This window comes from Pavona decussata, unplaced genomic scaffold (genome assembly GCF_977016875.1).
Source record: "Pavona decussata unplaced genomic scaffold, jaPavDecu1.1 SCAFFOLD_128, whole genome shotgun sequence".
In the NCBI taxonomy this organism is placed as follows: Eukaryota; Metazoa; Cnidaria; class Anthozoa; order Scleractinia; family Agariciidae; genus Pavona; species Pavona decussata.
Window position 1 is genome coordinate 1,832,078 of NW_028145542.1, and position 21,109 is coordinate 1,853,186.

At 37.9% G+C, this 21,109-nt stretch overlaps 2 protein-coding genes across 2 annotated transcripts; one reads left to right on the top strand and one right to left on the bottom strand.

The window, feature by feature from the left end:
- Positions 1–17: 17 nt before the first annotated feature.
- LOC146468888 (ras-related protein Rab-34-like) lies at positions 18–10,795 on the top strand. The gene is made up of 10 exons (XM_085123946.1): positions 18–252; positions 1,152–1,243; positions 3,222–3,287; positions 5,477–5,578; positions 6,675–6,739; positions 7,092–7,143; positions 7,534–7,615; positions 8,259–8,349; positions 8,980–9,105; positions 10,015–10,795. Exons 1-10 carry the CDS (start codon positions 202–204, stop codon positions 10,089–10,091), a joined length of 804 nt encoding a protein of 267 aa, XP_084980072.1. The 5' UTR covers positions 18–201; the 3' UTR covers positions 10,092–10,795.
- Positions 10,796–11,104: 309 nt separating this feature from the next.
- LOC146468889 (neuronal acetylcholine receptor subunit alpha-10-like) lies at positions 11,105–21,094 on the bottom strand. The gene is made up of 5 exons (XM_085123943.1): positions 18,178–21,094; positions 15,149–15,288; positions 13,958–14,002; positions 13,412–13,521; positions 11,105–13,118 (listed from the first exon to the last, which is right to left on the bottom strand). The coding sequence occupies exons 1-5, from the start codon at positions 18,245–18,247 to the stop codon at positions 11,861–11,863; spliced, it is 1,623 nt and encodes a 540-aa protein (XP_084980069.1). The 5' UTR covers positions 18,248–21,094; the 3' UTR covers positions 11,105–11,860.
- Positions 21,095–21,109: the final 15 nt, after the last annotated feature.

Genomic DNA, 21,109 nt, shown 5'->3' on the forward strand with positions numbered 1-21,109 from the left:
TACATGAAGTACTTACCCATAGCCGGCATCGCGGACTTTAGCGAGTATTGAATCAGCTTCTTCAGCCAGCTTGCTTTAGCTTTGTACTTCTCTTTTGAAGGGCCACAGGTTTATGTCTTTTCAAGGTACAGCCCCGCAACCTGCTGGCCTTTCGGGAATTATTTCAGAGCTTGCCATTTCGTAGCATTGGAGGCCGTCTTCATGGGTTCGAGCATGGCAGAGAAAGATCGCTTGATAAACGAACTTCCTAAGGTATGAATACCATCCATTCCGAGTTGAACAAATTTAAGCTTGTCTTGTTTATGTCTTGTTGTTGAGATATACACCGATGTTGATGTGGTACAATATATGTAAGCTTGATTTTTAAGGCTTTAACTGTTAGGCGAAATAATTTGTATCAAACAAAACATGTACAATATCGGTAGGTGTTAATAGTAAACAGTATTAAAATTAATTTGCTGAGTGTGAGTAATATAATCGTGCATATTTATAATGCTATGATCTTGTTAGCGTTAACGAAAGTGAAAGATGTTGTTCTCTTTGCTTGTTATTAAAAGCAATGTCTGGATTACTGTACAGGCCCCAAACCGTCTTTCATTTGCATTCTTCAATAACTAACAACTGTTGATCATTAAGTTAATTGTTTGGGTTTAATTTGGTATTATTACAGTGTGCATTAGTACATGTAGTACCGGGTCTAAAATAACTACTCCGTTGCTTCCCTAACCTTTAGAGTGAACAAATTAAAATTATAGTGAAAACAGCATTTGATGATGGCAACGATGACAGTGACAACAATGATGATTATGATTATACTGAGTTATACAAATTTAAAGTGGCAAGTTAGGTTAGGTTTTTTCACACCTCCTTGTCAGTTTAATTTTCTATTATAGTAGTATTGTCACCAAGTCCTTCCTCCTGAAAACATTGTATGTGGACATGCATGTGTACAATGTAGTTGTTGTTGTTGTTGTTGTGTTTGTTTTTTGTTTTTTCAAGTTCCATTCTTTATAATAGTCACTAAATGCATGTACAGTTGCTACAGCTGTACTGCATATAGAAATCAAATTTCCCTGCAATGTTGTCATCTATCTGGACCATTGTGCTGCTTATATAAGATTCAATGTTTTTAAAGTTTGTTTTCTTAAAAGTTTTACACAGCAGATGCAGCTCCAAGACAAGCTCTCAAGTTTCATCCTAAAACCAGGGATGCATGTTCTACAGGAAACACTGGCAATATATCGTAAGTCTTACCCTCATTTTTTCCCCTAAATGTGTGGTTCCAGAAAATATCCATACCCCCACCATGGAGGGAATTTCACATAGGACCCCCCCACCCCCCAGGATTTTCCATTTTCGAGGTATTTTCTTAACCCCCCCACCCCTTCGGAAATTCCTCAAATACAGAATACACCCCCACCCCCTCTGGAAAAGTTTTATTTCAAAGAACGCCCCAAAAATCAGTTTGATGTGTACATTTCAGAAATATCAAGAACTGCCTACACGAGGAGAAAATATGCGTTATCGAAGAGCGCGCGCACTGTTCAATTTCACCGGTAGAGTTTGCCAAAAAAGCTCTTGATACTGAAATAATTGTTGTGTTTTATATTTACCTGTGGTCATTGACATCAAACTTTACCATTAGCTTCACTGAAGATTTTAAATCTAAATTGTTGGAATAAGTCCGGCAATGCAAAAATGTGTTTTCATTTAATTTGCATATGTCATGTTTACGTTCCTATGCAAATTTTAGGAGATCAAAAAGATTATCGCTTTAGTTCTACTCAATTGATGATTTTTCTCCTGGTAATTCAGTCTAGTTATTTTAGTCAATAGTTTTCCTATTGAATCGGAAAGGCATGGACAAAATAAGCATTAGCAGGGCAGGGAGACAAATAAAGCTTTCAGATCGTAACTTGAAATGGAGCCGCAAAACAAAATTAGCATGTTCACCTTCTTATGCAAATTTTGTATGAGATCAATAACGCATTAAAAGAATGTTGAATTGGCTCTATTTTGTTGAATTTTGGCATAGAAATTAAGTTAATAGTTTTGGACTTTAAGTTGAAATACTTTGGACAGAATAAGTTTTAACACGGGTCAGTTTTGACAAACCAGTTATCATTAACCCCGGGAATTGACCTTTGCCCGTAACTCTACACAGCATACAAAAATAACAAACAAATATTTCAATGTTTTATGTAAAATTGTGGCTTTCACTTTATAGCCATACAAAATTTTCCCTTTTAAACATTGATACAAATTCAATTGTTGGCAGTAAACAATATTTTCTATGCAAGAAAGTTTCACAAACAACAGTTTTATAATAACTGAGTCACGCATTGCAGACATAGATTTCTTGTCTCAGTTGGAGTACTTCGCTTACAAAGGCTTTTCGGAGAAGGGAAACATGTTTTAATGTAACAAGGGTTTCGTTAAAACAAAGTAATGTCTTCAAGAAAGATCTACCAAGTTGCAAAGTTGGTAAGTTACAATTTTGAACATTTATGTCTGACATGAACGTGAAGTTGCCCCTCAGGAAACTTATCCAACCATTCACCCCTCCTTCCCTCTGGAATTTCCTGGGCCATTGACCCCCCCACCCCTCTGGAATTTCCAATTCCCTCCGTGGTGGGGGTATGGATATTTTCTGGAACCACACAATCTGCTGTAGTTCCCCTGGCTCTGATTCTGCATTCACACATCTTATCCCAATTTCAGATTGTAACATTCCTACCGCTGGTGGTTTTCAAGTTGTGACAGATGAGAGAACACCAGTTTTAGTAAAAAATCGCCTAAAAATGTGATGGTACTAAGATGTCATGTTGGTCACACAACGATATTTCACTGTCCCCTTCCATCAACCATCTTGTTGCGTAAGCTCATTATTATGGTTGGCAACCGCAGTGAAGATAGCTGGCTATTTGGATTTTACAACACACAGTCTAACCTCCACAACAGTATTTAACTCTGGGTATTTTAAGTAATACACTGTATATACGCAAAGAATGGGTTGAAGAAATGAGGCACAGCCAAGTTTTTTTAACCTTTTTGTAATTCTATAACTAACAATTTCTGGAGAAATTTAAAGCTAAAGTTTACCAAATGTTATGATAATGAAGATCATATTTCCAACCCTCCTTCACGGTAGTGATTTCCTTTGTTTTTTCTTCCTGAATTATTAATGAATTTGAGAAAAACAATTAATCATTTCCATTTAGATTAAAGGTGGCCAAGTCAATAGTTGTTGGTGACAGTGGTGTTGGAAAAACATGTCTCGTTAACCGGTGGGTGCAACTGCAAAAATAATGAACCATCAGATGATGCACATTTAAGCATGGACCTAAACTATAAAAGGAACCTTGGCCTGGCCAAGCTGCCTGAGTCATTTCATTATAGACACTGTGCTGTGAACATCGCAGAGTCCATGCAGCAAGATACAATAGAATATTGACAGAATGAATGTGAAATTCATATGGCTTGCTTGTTTGCCTCATGAATAAAGCTAGAGATGTTCTAATTTGCCGAAATATTCTAATCTTTTAACAGCTTAGATTATTTTTTCAAGACACATTTGGCTTTATTTCTTCCACATTGTTTACTTCCTACAGTACTTTGCACACTATGTCTACCATCCCTAAGGTGACGTTGAAGTGGTGACTTTGTGACAAAGGTGGGAGGAGCTATCCCTTCTATAGCGTGGGTCCTTGTTTAAGCAACCGTGCACCTGGTTATTTTGTTATTATCAGTAGCAGGGTTATATAGTATATTTGTCCCAGATTCTAAGCATCATTCTTTTTTTTCAATGTACTAAAGAAAGGGAAGAGCAATTTCAAAGTTTCTTTTCCAAACCAGGTTTTATGGGGTTTTTTTTAGTGCAGTTCAGCAGTCAAATAAGAACTCTTGTCGCCATTATTCTAGTTAATGTATATATACTTGGATTTTTGTAAACATAGCCCCCAGAAATTGGGCATATTTTGAGACCTTCTAGGCTGAAGGAATATGCTAGTCATTAACAAGACTTCAATCAGGGTTTATCACAAGATTTTAAGCAAGGTCAAAGAATAGTATGGGAGAGAAAAACGAAAGAGGCTTTTCTTTGGAATTTGACATGACACTAATTAAAAACATCTGCATGAAATGAAACATGACCTGTGAACTTCCTACAAAATGTGTCAGAATTTAGCAATGATTAACTGCGCCAACGCATCTAAAATCTCGCCCAAAACCCAGTCTTTTAGCGCTCAAGTCTAGCTTTCTTCAACAGGATCGGCTTGTTGAAAGAAAAACAGCGTTTCAAATTGATTTTTTATGTTTATACTAGACTCATGCTGCACGCATGACGGCGGCGAACATCTGCAGGAAACTATTTATGAAACTCGAGAGCGGAAATACTACCCACAATCGCACTTCTCGACTAATCGATCACTAGCCTAACGACGCTACAGTTATAAGGGTGAAAAATAATTGAATAGCTTTTCAAACTCACGCTTTTTGAAGAGAAAATCCTTGCCCATCCTTGCTAGGGGAGAAAGATATTTTGATTTTATAAATATCTGCTAATGACCCATTTATACATTCTTCTTATTGACTTAGAATCAAAAGAACAATGCAAAAAATAAATAAATAAAATCTCACAAGAGAAAGTAATACAAGGCAATATTTCTGGAGCCATGTTTTCAAAAATCCAGGTATATATATATATTTCCATACACTAATACATGTACATGTAAACCTTATTTGAAAATGACTTTTGATTTTTGAGCCAAAGAATGAGGTACATGATTGTACATTTAAGAACAGCTAAAAGAATATTAAAATGGTACCCATTGTGGAATAAGATCTATAGCTCTAGGTAGTTTAATTTTCGATAAGTTGGGCGGGAGGTAGGTGGGTGGGTGTCGTTGCACCGCTTTACAGTGCAGATGTCATGCCTGTAACAAGAGCTTACAATAGTTATTCTTCCTGCAACTACTATGCCATGCCTAGATTCAACCTTGGGCGCTAAGCTGGTTTTTAGATTGTAGTACTTAGTTTCTTTCATTTGTTTCCTAGTGATATACAGTGTAAGTGTTATATTCTCTCAAACTTGACTGCAGGCTGCGTATACAATTCAAATTGTGTTAGCTGAGTTTTGATCTTCAAAGATAGTTTGCATATTTTTCTTTTTTTTAGAATGTTTACATTTTTTGGAGAATATTCTTTGTATGGGAATTTAGTTTCGTGCGCTTTTTATAACTTTTGTAATTTGGTTTTTTTTATTGTACATATACTAGCATGGCAAAGCATTATTAAACATTAAACATTGAACATATTATTCAAAATCATTTAGTCATCTCAGATGATTTATAGGGTAGTCGGAAACAGAGTTCATGCATCTAGTACGCAAGTATTATTAATTTTACTGCCACGTTACATCATTGTTCACTTGCAACATTAGCTGTACTCTGATTTACATTTGTAAATTATTCTGCAGGTACTGTCGTAACTTATTTGACAGAGACTACAAAGCAACCATTGGTGTGGACTTTGAGGTTGAAAGATTTATGATTCTTGATCAGGAGTTCAACATGCAGATGTAAGCATGTACAAAATGATCACTGAAATCATTTAGCAATTTAAATTAATTAAATGCAATTAGGTAAACAAAATTAACAGCTAGATTCCATTTCGCCATGCATGTGTACTCTGAATGATAATGTACAGATGACGTAAACAAAGAAGTACAGTTACAAGCTGCAGGCAAGTGGCATGACTTGACGTCTGCTGTGCATTATTAGAGTACAAACCCACCGCTAAATGGAGTATATTTCTTGTATACATTGTTCTCATATCGGTTATCCTTTACAAAAGTAGATTTTTTTACAGAGATTGAGAAGGCATTATATAACTTATGGTCTATTGGCTAATGTTAAGGTTAACAATGTGATGGGCCAACAATATGTCACCTACATTTATGCAAAACGTTATGAGGGACGACAACGAGAACTTTCTGTAGCTCATGATGTCATTTATGCATCTGTACTTTAATCAATAACTCCTGTTGACCAATCAAAATGCAAGCTTCACACTGCTAACCCATGGGCAGTGAGTGTTTATAAATTTTATGTACTCATCATTGTCTATCAGCTTGCAAGTCCTAACATTGCATGAATGCAGTCTGCCTGCAAGGATAACCTAACCTGTGAAATTAGAAGTTAAGGCCAAATAACTTTCAATTCATTGTGCCATCGTTTATCATACAATACAAACATTGTCGGGTATGCAGGCTAAACCCTTAATCACATTTCACTAAATTCCTGCAGCTTGACTACCAGGATTAGGGGAACAATTTCTGTTGTTTTAACTCCCTAGGCCTTGTAGCCAAGTATGAATTTAATATATCAAAATAATTATTGGTCTATTCAAGGGGAGAAATACATGATTTTGTTGTTTCATTAAGACTCCCTGAGCAACCACCTTTCTTGAACTCTCATCCACCATGCGAAATATAGTGCTGTTTTCAGTCAAATAGCCCTATTTGATGCCTAGCATTATAAGTGCTTACTAGCATTAAGCTGTAATTGCCATATTTACCCTTATTCTGCAATAATGAGTAAACAATATTTAACTGCTCATAAGAATAGTTTGCCAGTTATCACTAACAGCATTTAAACTTTGTTGTTTCTGAGCAGTTGGGATACAGCAGGTCAAGAGAGGTTCAAATGCATGGCTGCATCATACTACAGAGGAGCCCACGGTATGGACTTATTCATCTACAGTAACTGATTCTTGTATGGAACGCTGGTAATAAAGTCAGGTTGAAATAAATTCTGGTCTTGATTGCAATAACATTGAAAGCCTTTCTTTGAAAGGCCTCTGGAGTTTAGTTGAGGTCTGTAATTTATTGGAACAGAGTACCGTAACTTGTTTAAATAATTAAAATGGAAATTATAGAGGCTGGTACAGTAAATGACATGAACCATTATATCTGAAGAAATATTTCATAGCGAGGAAAGTCAGTGGGGGGACATTGCCTCTGTCTTTTGTTTGTTTGCCTGCTTTGATAATTTATAATGACATAATTCTGTTTTGTTTTTTTCTCCTTGCAGTGATTATTTTAGTGTTTGAGCTGACAAATATCAAGTCTCTTCACAATACAAAGTAAATTGTCACTCTTTGCATTGTACTTGGATATGTGTTTAATGTTTCTCTTTCAGTTTGATGGTGCTAGGGGCCGAAGATGGAGGTAAGCGCGCAAGGGTGGGTGGGGAATGGTTGTCTGAACTTTCCCACGTGTTTAGCCTGATAGTCAGGCTACACTTGTTGATCATCGTTTGCTCCCGAGTCCAACCCTTCTCTTGGCTCCCAGGCCTCTCTCACGCACCCTCATCCACTTGATTCCAGTTTCCCATTCCCCTGTCTCTGTCCACTGTTTTGTGCAAGGTACATGTAGTATACTCCAGAAGCTCCTGACACTGATAGGATGGTGAAGCATTTACATGTGTAAAACGGCTTTAAATGATCTACCTATTTTCCTTTACTCATTTTAAGGCAATGGCTGGAAGAGGCTTTGGAGCAAAACACAACAACATTTCCTGAGATTTTCCTTGTAGGCTCTAAAAAAGACCTTTGTGTAAGTACTGTAGCTGGACTGTGTCTTTATTCTTTTGTTGTATGAGGAGGTTTGGGTATTGCATCAGCACATTGAGATCTTCTGCGCTAAGAAATAGCTATAGCTTGACAAGAATAATCTCAATTTCTCGGATTACAAATTTCAAACACTTCCTCTCACTCATAAACCCTAGAGACGTTTGTGGTAACTCCATATTCGGTTAAAACTCTTTTAACTTGGTAAACTTATTCTCTTTTTTTGTGATAAAAGTTCACGCCTCAAAGTCACGCCGTTTCGACGTTTTCGTTTTTTTTTTTTTTAAATAACTTTAACCAACACTAAACAAACAGTGTGATTCCATCCGCGCGAAATTATTTGTTTAGATCAGTTCTTAACAAGCCTCATTATTGCTTCATTGTTTCATTGTTTTATGTCCTTTTTAACTTTATAAATACTCATGATTGACTTGTTTTATCACATTTTAGCGTTCATCACATTCGTACCGATTTTAACTGTTTGTTATATATTTATGCTTAGTTTTGTATTTTTACTCGCACTTGAAAATGACCTCGGAGAGGTCGAAACGTCGTGACCTTTTAGCGTTAACTTTCATCACAAAATCTACATCTAAGAAATACTCATCAAGAACTTATCTCTACCACAGAAAAGCAACGAAATTTCGCAGATGGAAATGAATGCTTTAAAAGTGGCAGAAGAAATCAATGCTGAATACTGGAGCGTTTCATCCAAATCAGGTACCTCTTGGTGATTGCACATTAATTAACTGGTAATTTCGTTGTTCTTCAACATGTACACAGTAAGGAAAGACGCTTTAAGTGAAAGGAAAGACGCTCAGCTGTATTGTACAATCAGCATTTGGTTCTAATGAATATGTGATTGCTGAGGAAAATACTTCTAAGACTAAGTCCTTGAGAGGAGTTGAACCCAAGACCTTCCGCACAGCAGTTGGATGTTCTACTACTGCGATACTGGGACACTTCATGGCGAGTTAGATTGTCTCGGCAAGGTTCATACGTGATATACGACTTGTATACTGCTAGGATCAGTAGTATTGAAGTATTGAAAATCTCTTGCATCGTTGATTACAGTAGCATCTTTAGTAATTTTTTGGGGCCTGTTTGAACACGTAAAATTGGCTTTTTTCGCGGGTGTAAGTTGTTGATTGCTCCTGCAGACTTTAGATCCAGGCATGCTCTGTCTCTTTCATGTTTTTATTTTTATTCTTCGTAGTAAAAATATTCGTTAAAGATCTCATCGACGAAGCTTTGGTCCAGACAATTTTATCATCTTTAGTCCGTTCACATCTGGACGTCACTGTTCCTGGTCAGTATTAACAGCTACTGATTTTACTTGTATGTTCGTAGGTGAGAACGTGAAGGAGTTTTTCCGTCGTGTGGCAGCAATAACGTTTGAACAAGCAATCTTACGTGAACTTGAGTCACAAGGACCAAGAATGGGTGCACCGCAGATAGGAAGCGGGGGTGTTTTACGTAAGTATGTGTGTTACACTGGGACTACATGTATTCGATTTTTCCTATTTGTAATGTCTACAAAGGAGCTGAACTGGCAGATAAGAAAATATATCCTGTATAGATGGCGGGATTGTCGGTGTGGCGACAAAGTTTTGGTTAACGAGCAACGGCTGCAAGGAGCCGGAATGGGGAGGACGATGAGCCGCGAAATGTTTGTCCGCGTTTCTAAGATACCATCAACTACAAAAATACAGTGACATGCATTTCTAAGTTTTAAGTTTGGAACCGGAGGTGTTCATGTAATGTCGGGTAATCTGTTACAATGTGCTTACATAATTGATCAAAATAATAATATATAATAATTATATTATATATTATTGTCATGTGACATAAACTCCATGGTTGAGCATAAGCAAAAGTGTATTAATGATAATTTGAGCCCATAGCTGGCCTTGGTAACCAGTTATTCAACGACACTGTTATGAATCGTGAGAACCACCGTTCATACCGTCTATCTTGTTAATGTGTTCCGAGGAAGTACGTATCCATTTTCTCCCCTCCCCCACCCTGCGGGCAGCCATGTATTACACGAGACTAAAGTTGAAGTGTTAGATGACTCATCCGTGCCGACGTTTTACTTAGGATGTGTAGCATAAGGCAACTATGTCCATTTAGCATCCTCCTCTGTATCAAATACTGGATAATAAGCAAGATTAACCCCAACATCTTGTCGATTTTGCCAAGTGATTCAGCGGTACTGATTTATACATCCGATTGGAAAGAGACAATGCCAATAAATGTTTCTTGTCTAGGGAAACAGTACGATGACACCTGAGCCGTCGAGCCTTTTGTTGAAAGACGTATCCGTTGACAACAAGGCTACCTCGTGCGACTCCGCGTCTTATCGAGGTTTAAACTTTATTTTAGGAGTAGAGAGGAAAAAGAAAGCAGAAGAGGAAAAGCCGCAGAAGTCAAAATGCTGTGCTGGCGGGCGTGGCCTCTGACATGCGCAGGAAACAACACAGCTGGTCTGTGATTTCACGGGCGCGTTTAGCTTCCCAGAATAAATTGCGAAGTTGATAGAAATCCAACAAGGCCACGGATGAAGAATCAAAAATAACTTATGATGACCTAATCAGACCGCGTTAATAGATGATATAACGTTTCTTGCAGGGTTTCAAAATAATGAATTGTAAGTGAAGTGGATTAATGGTGCGAAAGAACAACTTTTCTGGAAGTGCCAGCAACGTACAATGAATGTCACAGAGCGCGTAATCACTCGCCGGTCACGTGCGATTTTTTGCAGTATTTTGTAACTGAGCACAAGTCTTCTAAACCCTCTGAAAACAAATCCCAGCGTCTTATAATGAAAAGGGAAAGTTTGTCAACATACATTGTACACTTTCAAGGCAATAGACCATCTTTGTATTCTCACGTTCGACACAAACTATCTTGCAGTAAACACCAGGGAATAACATATATGAAAAGATTCTCACACGCGCTTCCATTGCAAGCTATTTTCTGTATAACTGTAAGAAAACGGGGATGGTCTATTAGAAAAGCAATACAGATGAAATAAGTTACTTAATTGTTATTTTTAAAGAAAAATGTATCATTCGTAAATAACAAATTTTATTGGCTGACAGCAATGCATATAACTGGCGTGTGAATATATAAATAAAATACGAAAATCTGCTGTTTTTCACGATTATGTCTCTCGCGGTAAATTAAATGTATACAGGAATTAATAGTATGTTGATAAATATCTACACAAGTTTTGTAAAACTTCTGCTATGCTATATAGCTTGATTGTCGAATCTAATACGCATTCTAATTGGTTGCTTTATGGTCACATGGTGACAACTAAACTTCACCAACACAAAAGCGAACACTTGAAATCACGTGCTTATGTGAAAGACAAATACGTGATAACATCATAACATGTACGCTATTGCGACTGTGCAGTTGGAAAGCTTTTGCGAGTGAAGTTTTCTCCAAATATTATATCTGATCTCCAATCTACCAACTGAGAAATTAGTAAGACACCCAAGCCTAAAAGTAACATACAATGAACTTTAATGCTTACAACACTTTGTGATAGACACAAAGAGAAGGCCACTGATTTTCAGCGGAAACATCAAATTCCAAATGAAAAAAAGTTTTCTTTTATAAGTGAAGTACAGAGAGGCGAGATTGTATCTGCCTTTTCTTAATTAATGATTTGTCATCTTCTCTAGGTTTTGAGTGGTAGTATTTAAAAATAATTTCATGTAAGGCATTAATCAATTCTTTTTGTAGGGCAAACTGGTATGAATTAGATTACCGAAAGGCTCTACTAGCTTTGGATGATTCCAAAGTTGGTTTTCATCCATTTTGTGATACGTGCCGTTAATTCACCTTGGCTTCTTTCGCAGTCTCGACGCCTACCCAGGTTTTCCCTGGTGGTTTTTGTCAGTTGAAGGGAAGTCCAAATAAAGTGGATGGCGGTAATAAGAAATTGTCTCCTGCGGATGTCTTGCTGGACCGTTCTTGTAAAGTCTTTCGGGAGAACCAGATCCAAGGGTCGAGAGCTCAAGGTAGATTGTTTATTTCCCATTTAGTAGCTGAGTCTTGAGAAGTCTTCAATCTTTTAAGAGCAGCCATGGCCACATTGGGAACATTAGCTGTTTGCAAGTCAAGTCAAAAGGGAAATGGGTCGCTCCACAAATTAACCCATGAGGTCTTGCCAACACGTGGCATTCACACTCAAGTCGAAGGATAGCCATTCATCGGCTTAGTTTTTGCAATGAGAGTGGGAGTCATTCGAGGAACCGAAAAGTAGTTCCTGCAAGCGAGGCGCTCGCATAAAAATACCCATAAATGTCACCATGCCCATCACAATAGACACCCAAAGCAACGCCCGATCTAGGACTCTTGCGGCCATGATCCATTCCCACTGTCTCAAGGCCAACTCATCTTCTTCCAGTTCTTCGCCATTTTCATCATGGACGCCGGTGAATTGTCCATCGCCCTCTTCCCATTGTTCTTCGGATACGGGGGAACTTTGCATTAAGTTCTCAGAGGCATGTCCTTTTAGTTCTTGGCGCTTTATAGAGTTCGCATATCGCAGGCCACCGAAGTCAAGATTTTTGGATATTATGAACACGTTTTTGAGCTCTTCCACAAGTCTGTCGTCCTTCCTTTCGTGATTTTCAGGAGTGGATTCCTCCAAAATAATTTGCCCAACGTTTCCATTTTGCCTGGCTCCAGGTACGTTGTTTCCCTTGTATTCCAACATACTTCTGGCACGCGTTGATCTTCTGCGTTTACTCGGCTTGGGACAGCTTCGTTCCACGGTTTTCCTCAAAAAGACAACACGCGCCACCCAGTTTAACAACAAAGTATGTAGCCATCGCGGAATCTTCTTGTTTTTGCGCGCAGTGAAGTTCAAAATAATTGTGGTTGCCACTAGGGAAATGCTAATCTCAACACTGGTCGCAAAATAGTACTGGCCGAGTAGAGGGAAATCAAAAGAAGGGAAGATATTCGAAGTTAACTGCTGGAAAACGGTCATAGCGAGCAGCACAGTTATGCTCAAGCCAATCCTTTCACCGCATTCCGGTGGAAGAATGAAACCCAGAAAAATCATCGTCGAAATAAGGAAACACGGGATTATCAAGTTCACGCAGAAGGTGAAGTAAACGCGGCCTATCACTATGGTAACCGTGACGTCATCAAACGCGTCGTAAAGGTACTGGACGACATTTCTTTTGGATGTGACCCGGATGAGCTCCCACTCGCCATTGTTCACGTACTGGTTGGATTTTCCAGTGGTGTTTCCTGGAGTCATGGTTATTTCTTTACTGCTTGAAGCCCAGGAGCCAAACTTGAGTGAACAGCTCTGCATGTCGAAAGGGAAGTAAGTGACATCTATAGCGCAGACGGTTTTGAAAAGAGCTGGGCTTGTCCAGTCGCTATACCCGCTCGATCGCAACACAACATTGGTTTTGTAAGTTGTTGGTCCGCCTCCCATTCGGTCTTGGAGGTCCACACTAGAGAGATAACACTATCATTAGTCACTGTTACTCAATCCAAATAAACTGTTTGCTAATCGCATATTAGGATAGTTGAACTTCCCGGCTTCACATGATGACAGCCGTTGGCTCAGCTGACTCTCTAGCCGATGCGGTGCTTAAGAGGTTAATCATATTGAATTACGCGAGTGCGAAAAGCGTGGAATTCATTTAGTGCAGTGGGACTGAGTTGAGGTCAGGTCCCGCCATGCGTGTATGGCGTTGGCTCGATGGGTTGAATCAGATGACGTACCTATTGCTACTGTACTTACTTGTTGTACACAAGTATATCGGGTACCCAGACTGTCTCGGCATTCGTTTGTATGGACTCTATACCGCCAAAATCGGACGCGTTCCACTGGAGAAACGGATTGTGCCATTTCTGAGGGAACGAATAATAGGTGTGAATTCATGTTGCTAAGTTGAGAAATGGAATAAAGCCAATCTCATCCTTCACAGCGTCGAAAAGAAAAAAAAGGAATAACAAGGCAAAGTGTTCTGCTCAAAAGCTTGAATTGAATGATCGCCCTTTAAGATTTAATCCTGAGACTCGACATTTACCGTTACTAACAATAAACACCACGGCGGAGAAGTAATACTTAGTAGCTTTCAACAGAATGGCCACCATATAACATTTCAAAGTGAGCGAAGGAATAAAAAAAATAAATAAATCCAACCACCTTTTACATCATTGTGAACATTTCCGCACGCAGATATCGCTCACTTGCTTTCATTCGACGTTTGATCCTTTAAAGGAAAGGGCCATAGAGTAGTGTTGAGGGCATTAATCAGTTTAACTTCAGGACCGACATAATTACCTGTCGTACCCAACCGTACACTGTAATTGTCTGATCTTTGGCATTCTGCAATTGTAAATAAACAGGTGAGCCAGATCGGGAGAGCTCGGTTGTTATAATAAGTCTATAAGAAACCAGTGGATAGTGTTTTCCGCGATTGGCTCTCAAACTCCGGAGAGTATTTTCTGTTGACCTCCCGTTAATAGTCTGGAGATCTTGCGTAAGGTTTTCCAAAAATGGTAAAAAATAAAGTGACTAATTGCAGCTGGCTATCCACCCGTTTGTTGTATACTATCACAGTTCTATTCGTTATTTATTTGTCTGTTTGCGTATTTAATATTTATTGTTGAAAACCAAATAAAGTATTCCTTCCAAATTCATAAAAGGGTTAGTTTCTATATAAACTGTGGTGCTGCATCGGTTGGGACTAGAGATGAATGATTGTTTTTATTAACAGGGTTGATAAGGTAATTTGGCCCCGTGAAGGGATTCGGGTGCTGATGTTTCGAGCGTTAGCTCTTCCTCAGAGTGAATCTGACAAATTTGATGAAAGGCTAATGTTTGAAACGTCAGCACTGGAATCTCTTTACGGTGGCCAGATTACCTTATCAACTTTGTCGATAAAACCAAACATTTATTTCTTCCAAATCCAATTGAAGCAAATGTCATTGTACCATTTTCTACATGCAGACTCAAAAGGAATTTGGGGGAGGGGGCAGGGGGAGTTGGTACTCACACTAAATTTGAGCCTCTTTGAAGAAGAGAAATGTTAAATAGATGGGAACTCGAGACAAAAAGCCATTGGGAAGCTTTTGGATTAACCACGTTAGCCGAGTCAATATTGGTTTTGGGCTTGCTTCTGAATGGTAGAAAATTCAACAGGTCTGCTATGATTGCATAGAGGACGTTGCACTAAATTTTTGGGCCAATGATAGGGCTTTAAGTAAATGCAAAAAATAAATAAATAATATAAACAAGGAAATGGATTGTAACTTTTGGCATCCCATCAAAAGGTGTTCTACCAAAGTCAGCAAAATCTTGCAAATACAGCAGCCTAATGGGTAATATCAGAAGCATATAACTAATATAGATAGATGTCAATGTTTTTGTTACCGTCGTTTGTTGTTTGTTGCCGGTTATTGTTTCGCTGTTGCTTTTTTTTTTTGTTTGGCTTGCTGTTGTTGTTTGTTGTTAAGCAAACACTGAACTTACCACTTCCTTGATGGTGATGAGCTCAAACTCGAATCGGACCTTAACAGGTTCGGACTCATTAAGGCGCGGCAGAAAATTCTTGTTGTATCCAGCTAGCAACTTCTTGAAAAGATTCTGCGTCAGATCGCTCTTGACCTCTCCTGAAAATAAAGAGATCGTAACGGAAAATTCCTCCATCTTCTAAAAATACAAGGACCTTTCGGTCACTGTTTTGTCAAGGTTGTTATTCACCGCAGGCTAAGATTGTTACTATAATATAAAGTAATAACGAGTGCACTTTGAATACGAGATGACAGATAGCCAACGAGGTGTGCATGCAGCGCGGGGATGGCAATAATCATTTTGTATCCAACAAGCGAGCGCAGAATAATTGTATTATAAAAACAACCACGAAATAACGCTAAATCTTGGTTTAGTGTTATATTTCTGGGACGTTATGGCCACTAAACCAATCAAAACTCTGGAATTACGTTATCCAGTTCTCCAGTATCACCTTACAAGCTACTGAGATTCCATCATTATATTTTCTGCAGCCCAAGTTTGTACTTCTGGGTGATTTCCTCGACCTTAAAGACCTGATTATCTCCTCGCAATACAAAGAGAAACGAGAAATGGAAAGTTATTTAGCTTAAGTGACTTTTTTTGTTCAGGCCATCTACAGCACTTCGGTCGGAACATCGATTGTGGCTTTTGACTGAGATGCAGTATAGTCACATGTACTCCCCCGTGATAGCACTTGTTTCACCCCAGTCTCACCCCTAATCTAACATTGTTTCACCACGTGGAGCTAAGTCTTGTAACATCTTATTATGACACCATAGTAACAATGTGTGGCCAGTCAAAAATTATAATGAAATTTTGCTATGTCGTGATCATTCACTGTTTTTCTCAGATGAAGTTTGCTGTGGCTAACGAGTTTTTATTGCGTCGGTGTGCTTTGGGGTCTCCAAATAAAAGAATACAATGAAACGTGGACAAGTAATTATCAACAGCCGAAAGTCATCCGCTTTGGTGATGAAAAGAAGGCAAATGAAAGAATATGAACCGCAAAACATATGAACGAGGACTTAAAGAAAAAAAAAGGATTTTATTTCCGTTTGCCGAATGAAAACACAATTTACTCAACGAGTTTACCAATCAGTTAAATATTTCATTCCAAGTGTCCAATTATCAACTCATATGTGAAATCATAAAGTCATTCCGTTTTGGTCTTGTTTTCTTTCGTTCGAATTTTAGCTGTGATCATTTTCCCGGCCAGTTTGTGGTTTTGCGAGAAAGCTTGCCAAAATACTACCAAGATTGATGGCTTTAATTTTGAGGTTTTAAATATTCACATGGTATCACCTGCAGCTTCTTGCTTGTTTCCCTAATATAAACAAAAAGTTGAAAGAGCAACAATCCGAAATTAAAATTCGGGATTTAACAAAGAGCGCTTCATCTATGACGGAAAATGGCTTCTTCCATCATTTTCTGCACTATGTCGTTTTGTTTGTGATACTTTGTGATATTTCAATTACGACCCTACATTTTGGCATTCTTGAAGTGTTCTATTTGGCGGCTCTTTGTTTTTTTGTCAAACTCTGAATGATTGTATTCGGCTTTTGTTTAGGTGACTCAAAACTTGAATAAGTCTGAATAATCCGACTTTTTTTATTTAATTCTAGGTTTAAAATCCGCGGAATGGACTTGGTTCAATTCTCAATCTTTTTTTGCTGAAACTAAATGTGCTCTTTTTAGGATATCTTACCTGCCTAAAAATGAACTTACATTGCATGTAATTTTGTTGAATCTACAATGTTAATTGAAAATAAATGTCACCTTCACTGAGGAAAAGAAAACATTATAAACTTTTCATTGGGAATCACAATTAATTTTTGGATATGCATATGACATTTTGAAAAGTTTTCATTTCGGCCAAGAGAGAATAAAGTCGCGTTATCATACCATCGGTTCGGATAAACTAAATTATGCTCAGTTAAAATTCGTTAATGTATGACAAACTTGTACCAGAGAGAAAGATCGTAAACGCTGAACCTTAAATTTTCTAGGAGCTTATAAGAAAAACCACTTTGTGTACAATGTATTCCTTGTGTAGCAAAAGTTTGCTGATACAACGAAATTTGAAATGACGTATCAGTGAAATTTTTAAAAATACTTTTAATCTACCTGAAAACCTGAAAACACGAGTATGAGTTGGCCAAGGTAACTTGTTAACTTTTGATAGCTTCAGTTTAAATAACAAATATTGAGTCGCGGTCTCTAGTTAAAATGATTTGTGACAGATAATGACTTTTCCGTAGCCTCTCTGCTACTTTCGACGGATAATAATGATGTGTGAAAAGTGAAATACAAAGAAATTATGTTTCACTTTACACATCATTTTTATCCGTCGAAGGTAGCAGACATGCCACCGAAAACTCCTAATCTTTTACAAATCATTTTAACCAGAGACTGACACTGTATTTGTTGTCATAAATCCTTGTTACGGTTATTCTATTTTCGTCAGCTTCAGTGTCATCAATTGCTTTGAAATACAAAATATTGCCATGGAAATACATAAAGACTGCAAATATCTTCTTATTTAGTTCTGCGGCAATGTTTCAAGGTTGGTTTGGTAGGTGTAATTCTTTGACGGATAATTTGGCCACATGAAAGTGGTGGATGCTGATCATTAATGTTTAAACGTTATTTCTCGTGCGTACATATTTCGTTATACTGTATGTTCTTGGTTGTCCATTAAGCACCAAAGCAAATTTGTCCGAATGAACGGAGGGACAAAACAAATTAAGAAATCATTTTAACCAAAATTAAAAAAGTTAACTGAAAAAAGAAAGGAGATAGGTTGTTCGATGAAAATACAATGTTTTTGGTAATTTAAGGCTTTCTATACTAAGAAATGCTCTCAGCTTAAATGAATCGAAAATACGAGAATACTTCTATTCACAATGCGCATTTGCACATCAAGTTCTGTGTTGTTTCTCGATATCCATATTGGCAGTCACTCGATCTATTTTGGGTTGTGAACTTACTTTGGCCAGCACAGAATGTGTCCAGTTGAATAAGATAGGCGCACAGAAGTAGGAACGCTGTGAGAGCCATTGAGCTTATCTTCCTCTCAACTTAATGACGCGGTGACCTTGAGCGCAAACTATTCAATAAAATATATATAGCCGTTGGGGTATTTAAATTTGTTTCGTGGACTACTTAAGGTTTAATGAATTCCTTTTTCACTAATGTTATTCAGTGCGAGTTCATCACCTCAGGCAAGATAATTTCAGGGCAATTCTGACGCCTCGTTTGAAATGTTTGTTCAACAGTAACGATACGAAACGAATAAATGATTAATTGCGCATTTCGAGCCAAGTTGATGTATGACTAATTGTCAAAAAGAGTAATTCATTGGCGATTTATTACCACGAAATGCGAGGAAGGTTTTTGCCGTGTATTTACGTGGGCAAAAATGCGCAATTTTCCGTGAGTGATGAAGGTTAAAGGGGGATTTAAATTATAAGCAGAATTTCTGAGCAATATAACCTTCCTTTAAGGTACTGTAAAATTTCGTGCGTCAGTTTGCCTGTTGTGTTGTTAAAGCTGTTGTATTAAACATAAGCAACATTAAAGTTACCTTTTTAAACGCTTAATCACCAAGCCGATAACAAACATTCTAATTGCCTGGACATCATGTCTCTACCATTGATATCACTTTTAAGCGATTATAACTCCTGACAATTTAGGGACGGCTGTATGCAAGGCAATATCGCTAGAGTACTCGAAGAAATTTTCTTCACTGAGTAGCGAAGATTATAAAATGTTAAGAAAAAATTTCGAACGAGTCTTGCTATCATGCAAAATAAGAAACATTAAGTAATGGAAACAGTATAATCCGATTGTTTCAACATTTTTGCAATTTAAAGTAAGCGATAACAGTCTTTCCATGACAAAGCATGACTGATCTAAAATTCATTTTGACAAGTCATCATTGACATGATTGCTTGGAGGTAGAACAATAAGACTCCATCTGTTAGTTTCAACAAACTGGAGCCATTTGAACGATTTTGTAGCCCTGTTTCAATCTTTCTCTAGATCTTGTTCCCAACACAAAACCACTAATTACATTACTAATTAAGTCGCAGGATACATGGCAGACCATCGCAGTAACGTACGAAAAGTTGTGATAGGCTGCAAAAAAAAAAAAAAAAAAAAAAAAAACAGGCCTAAACGGGATTAGAAGCCATGACCTCAGCGATGAACACCACAGTGCTCTACAAACAAATCTATCAAGCTAACTGGGAGTTGGTCAATTTGCGAGTTCGTAGGAAACCCATGGAGGATAAGTAAATATATGAAATATCTTGTGTTAGGAAAGCAAATGAAAGATTTAAACATGCTCCTTTATCACAGTAATTTAAACTTTGATGCCACACCATACCATAACTTTTATTTATACACGATTAGGTTCAAAGCAATAGCTTTTTGAGTAGTGTGACCACTAAAAAAATACTTTTCTAATACTAAAGTAATACTAATAAACCTAATACTGATACCTAGCCTCCCACGCAGTCGTTTTTAGGGGACTCGTATTACCTCCTCCCTAAAAACGACTGCGTGGGAGGGGGGGTGGGGGAGGCTAACTGATACCTGGATCACTCACCGTTTCTGGGAAGCCAGAGAAACAGAACTCGTCCCTGTCTCAAAATGTTTGAGGGGATACAACGTTAAAGCCATAGTTTTTTAGGGCGTACGTTTCTCGAACTTTCCTCACATACTCTCCTGTGTTGTTAGCATTTTGATAATATGGCGTTAAAGCGTTCCAAATAATGGATCTTGTGTGTGCGACTAAGTTTTCCATGTAGTAGGTGTTCAAGCGTGGTACAACAAGTTTGTGTGGCAACTCCATATATTGTAACAATTAACATATTTGTTAATCATACATGACGGTGTCGCATCATTGTATATTTTATAGATTAATGTCGCTAGCGAACATGTAGTGAAAAGTCAGTCCCACTTCGCTTCTTCGAGCATCGCTACATATCACATATAACATTGGCCAGTTAACAAAAAAACATCGAATCAGGTGGGGTTTTTGTTGTTGTTGTTGTTTGTTTTGTTTTGTTTTTCCAGCCTTTCTTTTCCTAAAAGCTCAAGTTGCGTGGGTAATTGTAGCCTGCGTGGGTAATTACGGTGGCCTTCCATGTATTTAAATCTCTCAAATATCATGTGAAATTTCGTATTTTACTCTCATTGCCAACGACTTTACCGATGGAAAACCTGGGCCGATGAGGCGGCAGCTCGAGTTGCCCTATGTGTAGTTTGAAGATTAGCAAGGTCTAAAAACTCTCGAACTGTTTTCCGGTTATGTACTTTAAATTTTTGTCCATACGATGGAAGTACCATTAGAATCGCAAAAGCTAATTAGAGGCGGCTATTTGGTTTTGTGACGTTACGAGCTTGAATTATCACGAAGAATTGTGGTGGCGGTCATCTGTTTGTTCAACTAAAAACTTGTTGTTGGAGTGAATCCCACAAATGGGACGGCATCATACCAAAACGCTATGGGTGAGACCCACCTTAGAGTGGACAACCTGAATAAGAGAAAGTAGTAAAGATAAAATCTTTCTTTATTTTTAATTATTATTTTTATTTATTTTTGTTTTTACTTTTATTTTTGCTTATCGGAGATTGCACTTTTCGTGTAATACAGGTACAGAGTTTCAAAGTTTCAAGGTGCTTGCACACGTCAGTGTAAAGTTTTCAAATTTCTTGTTGAAAAATACAAGTTGTTGCACTTGCAGTTAGCTGCAGGTCGCTGCAGCAAATACCCTTGTTCAACGTTTTGTGTTAGCCAGAGCAAACCGGCGTTTAACCTCTTAAAGTTATCAAGAATTGTTTAGTTTAGTCAAACCCTGCGCACTTTCACGTTAATTCGTATGAGCCAACTTTACAAAGTCTAGTAGCGTCGAC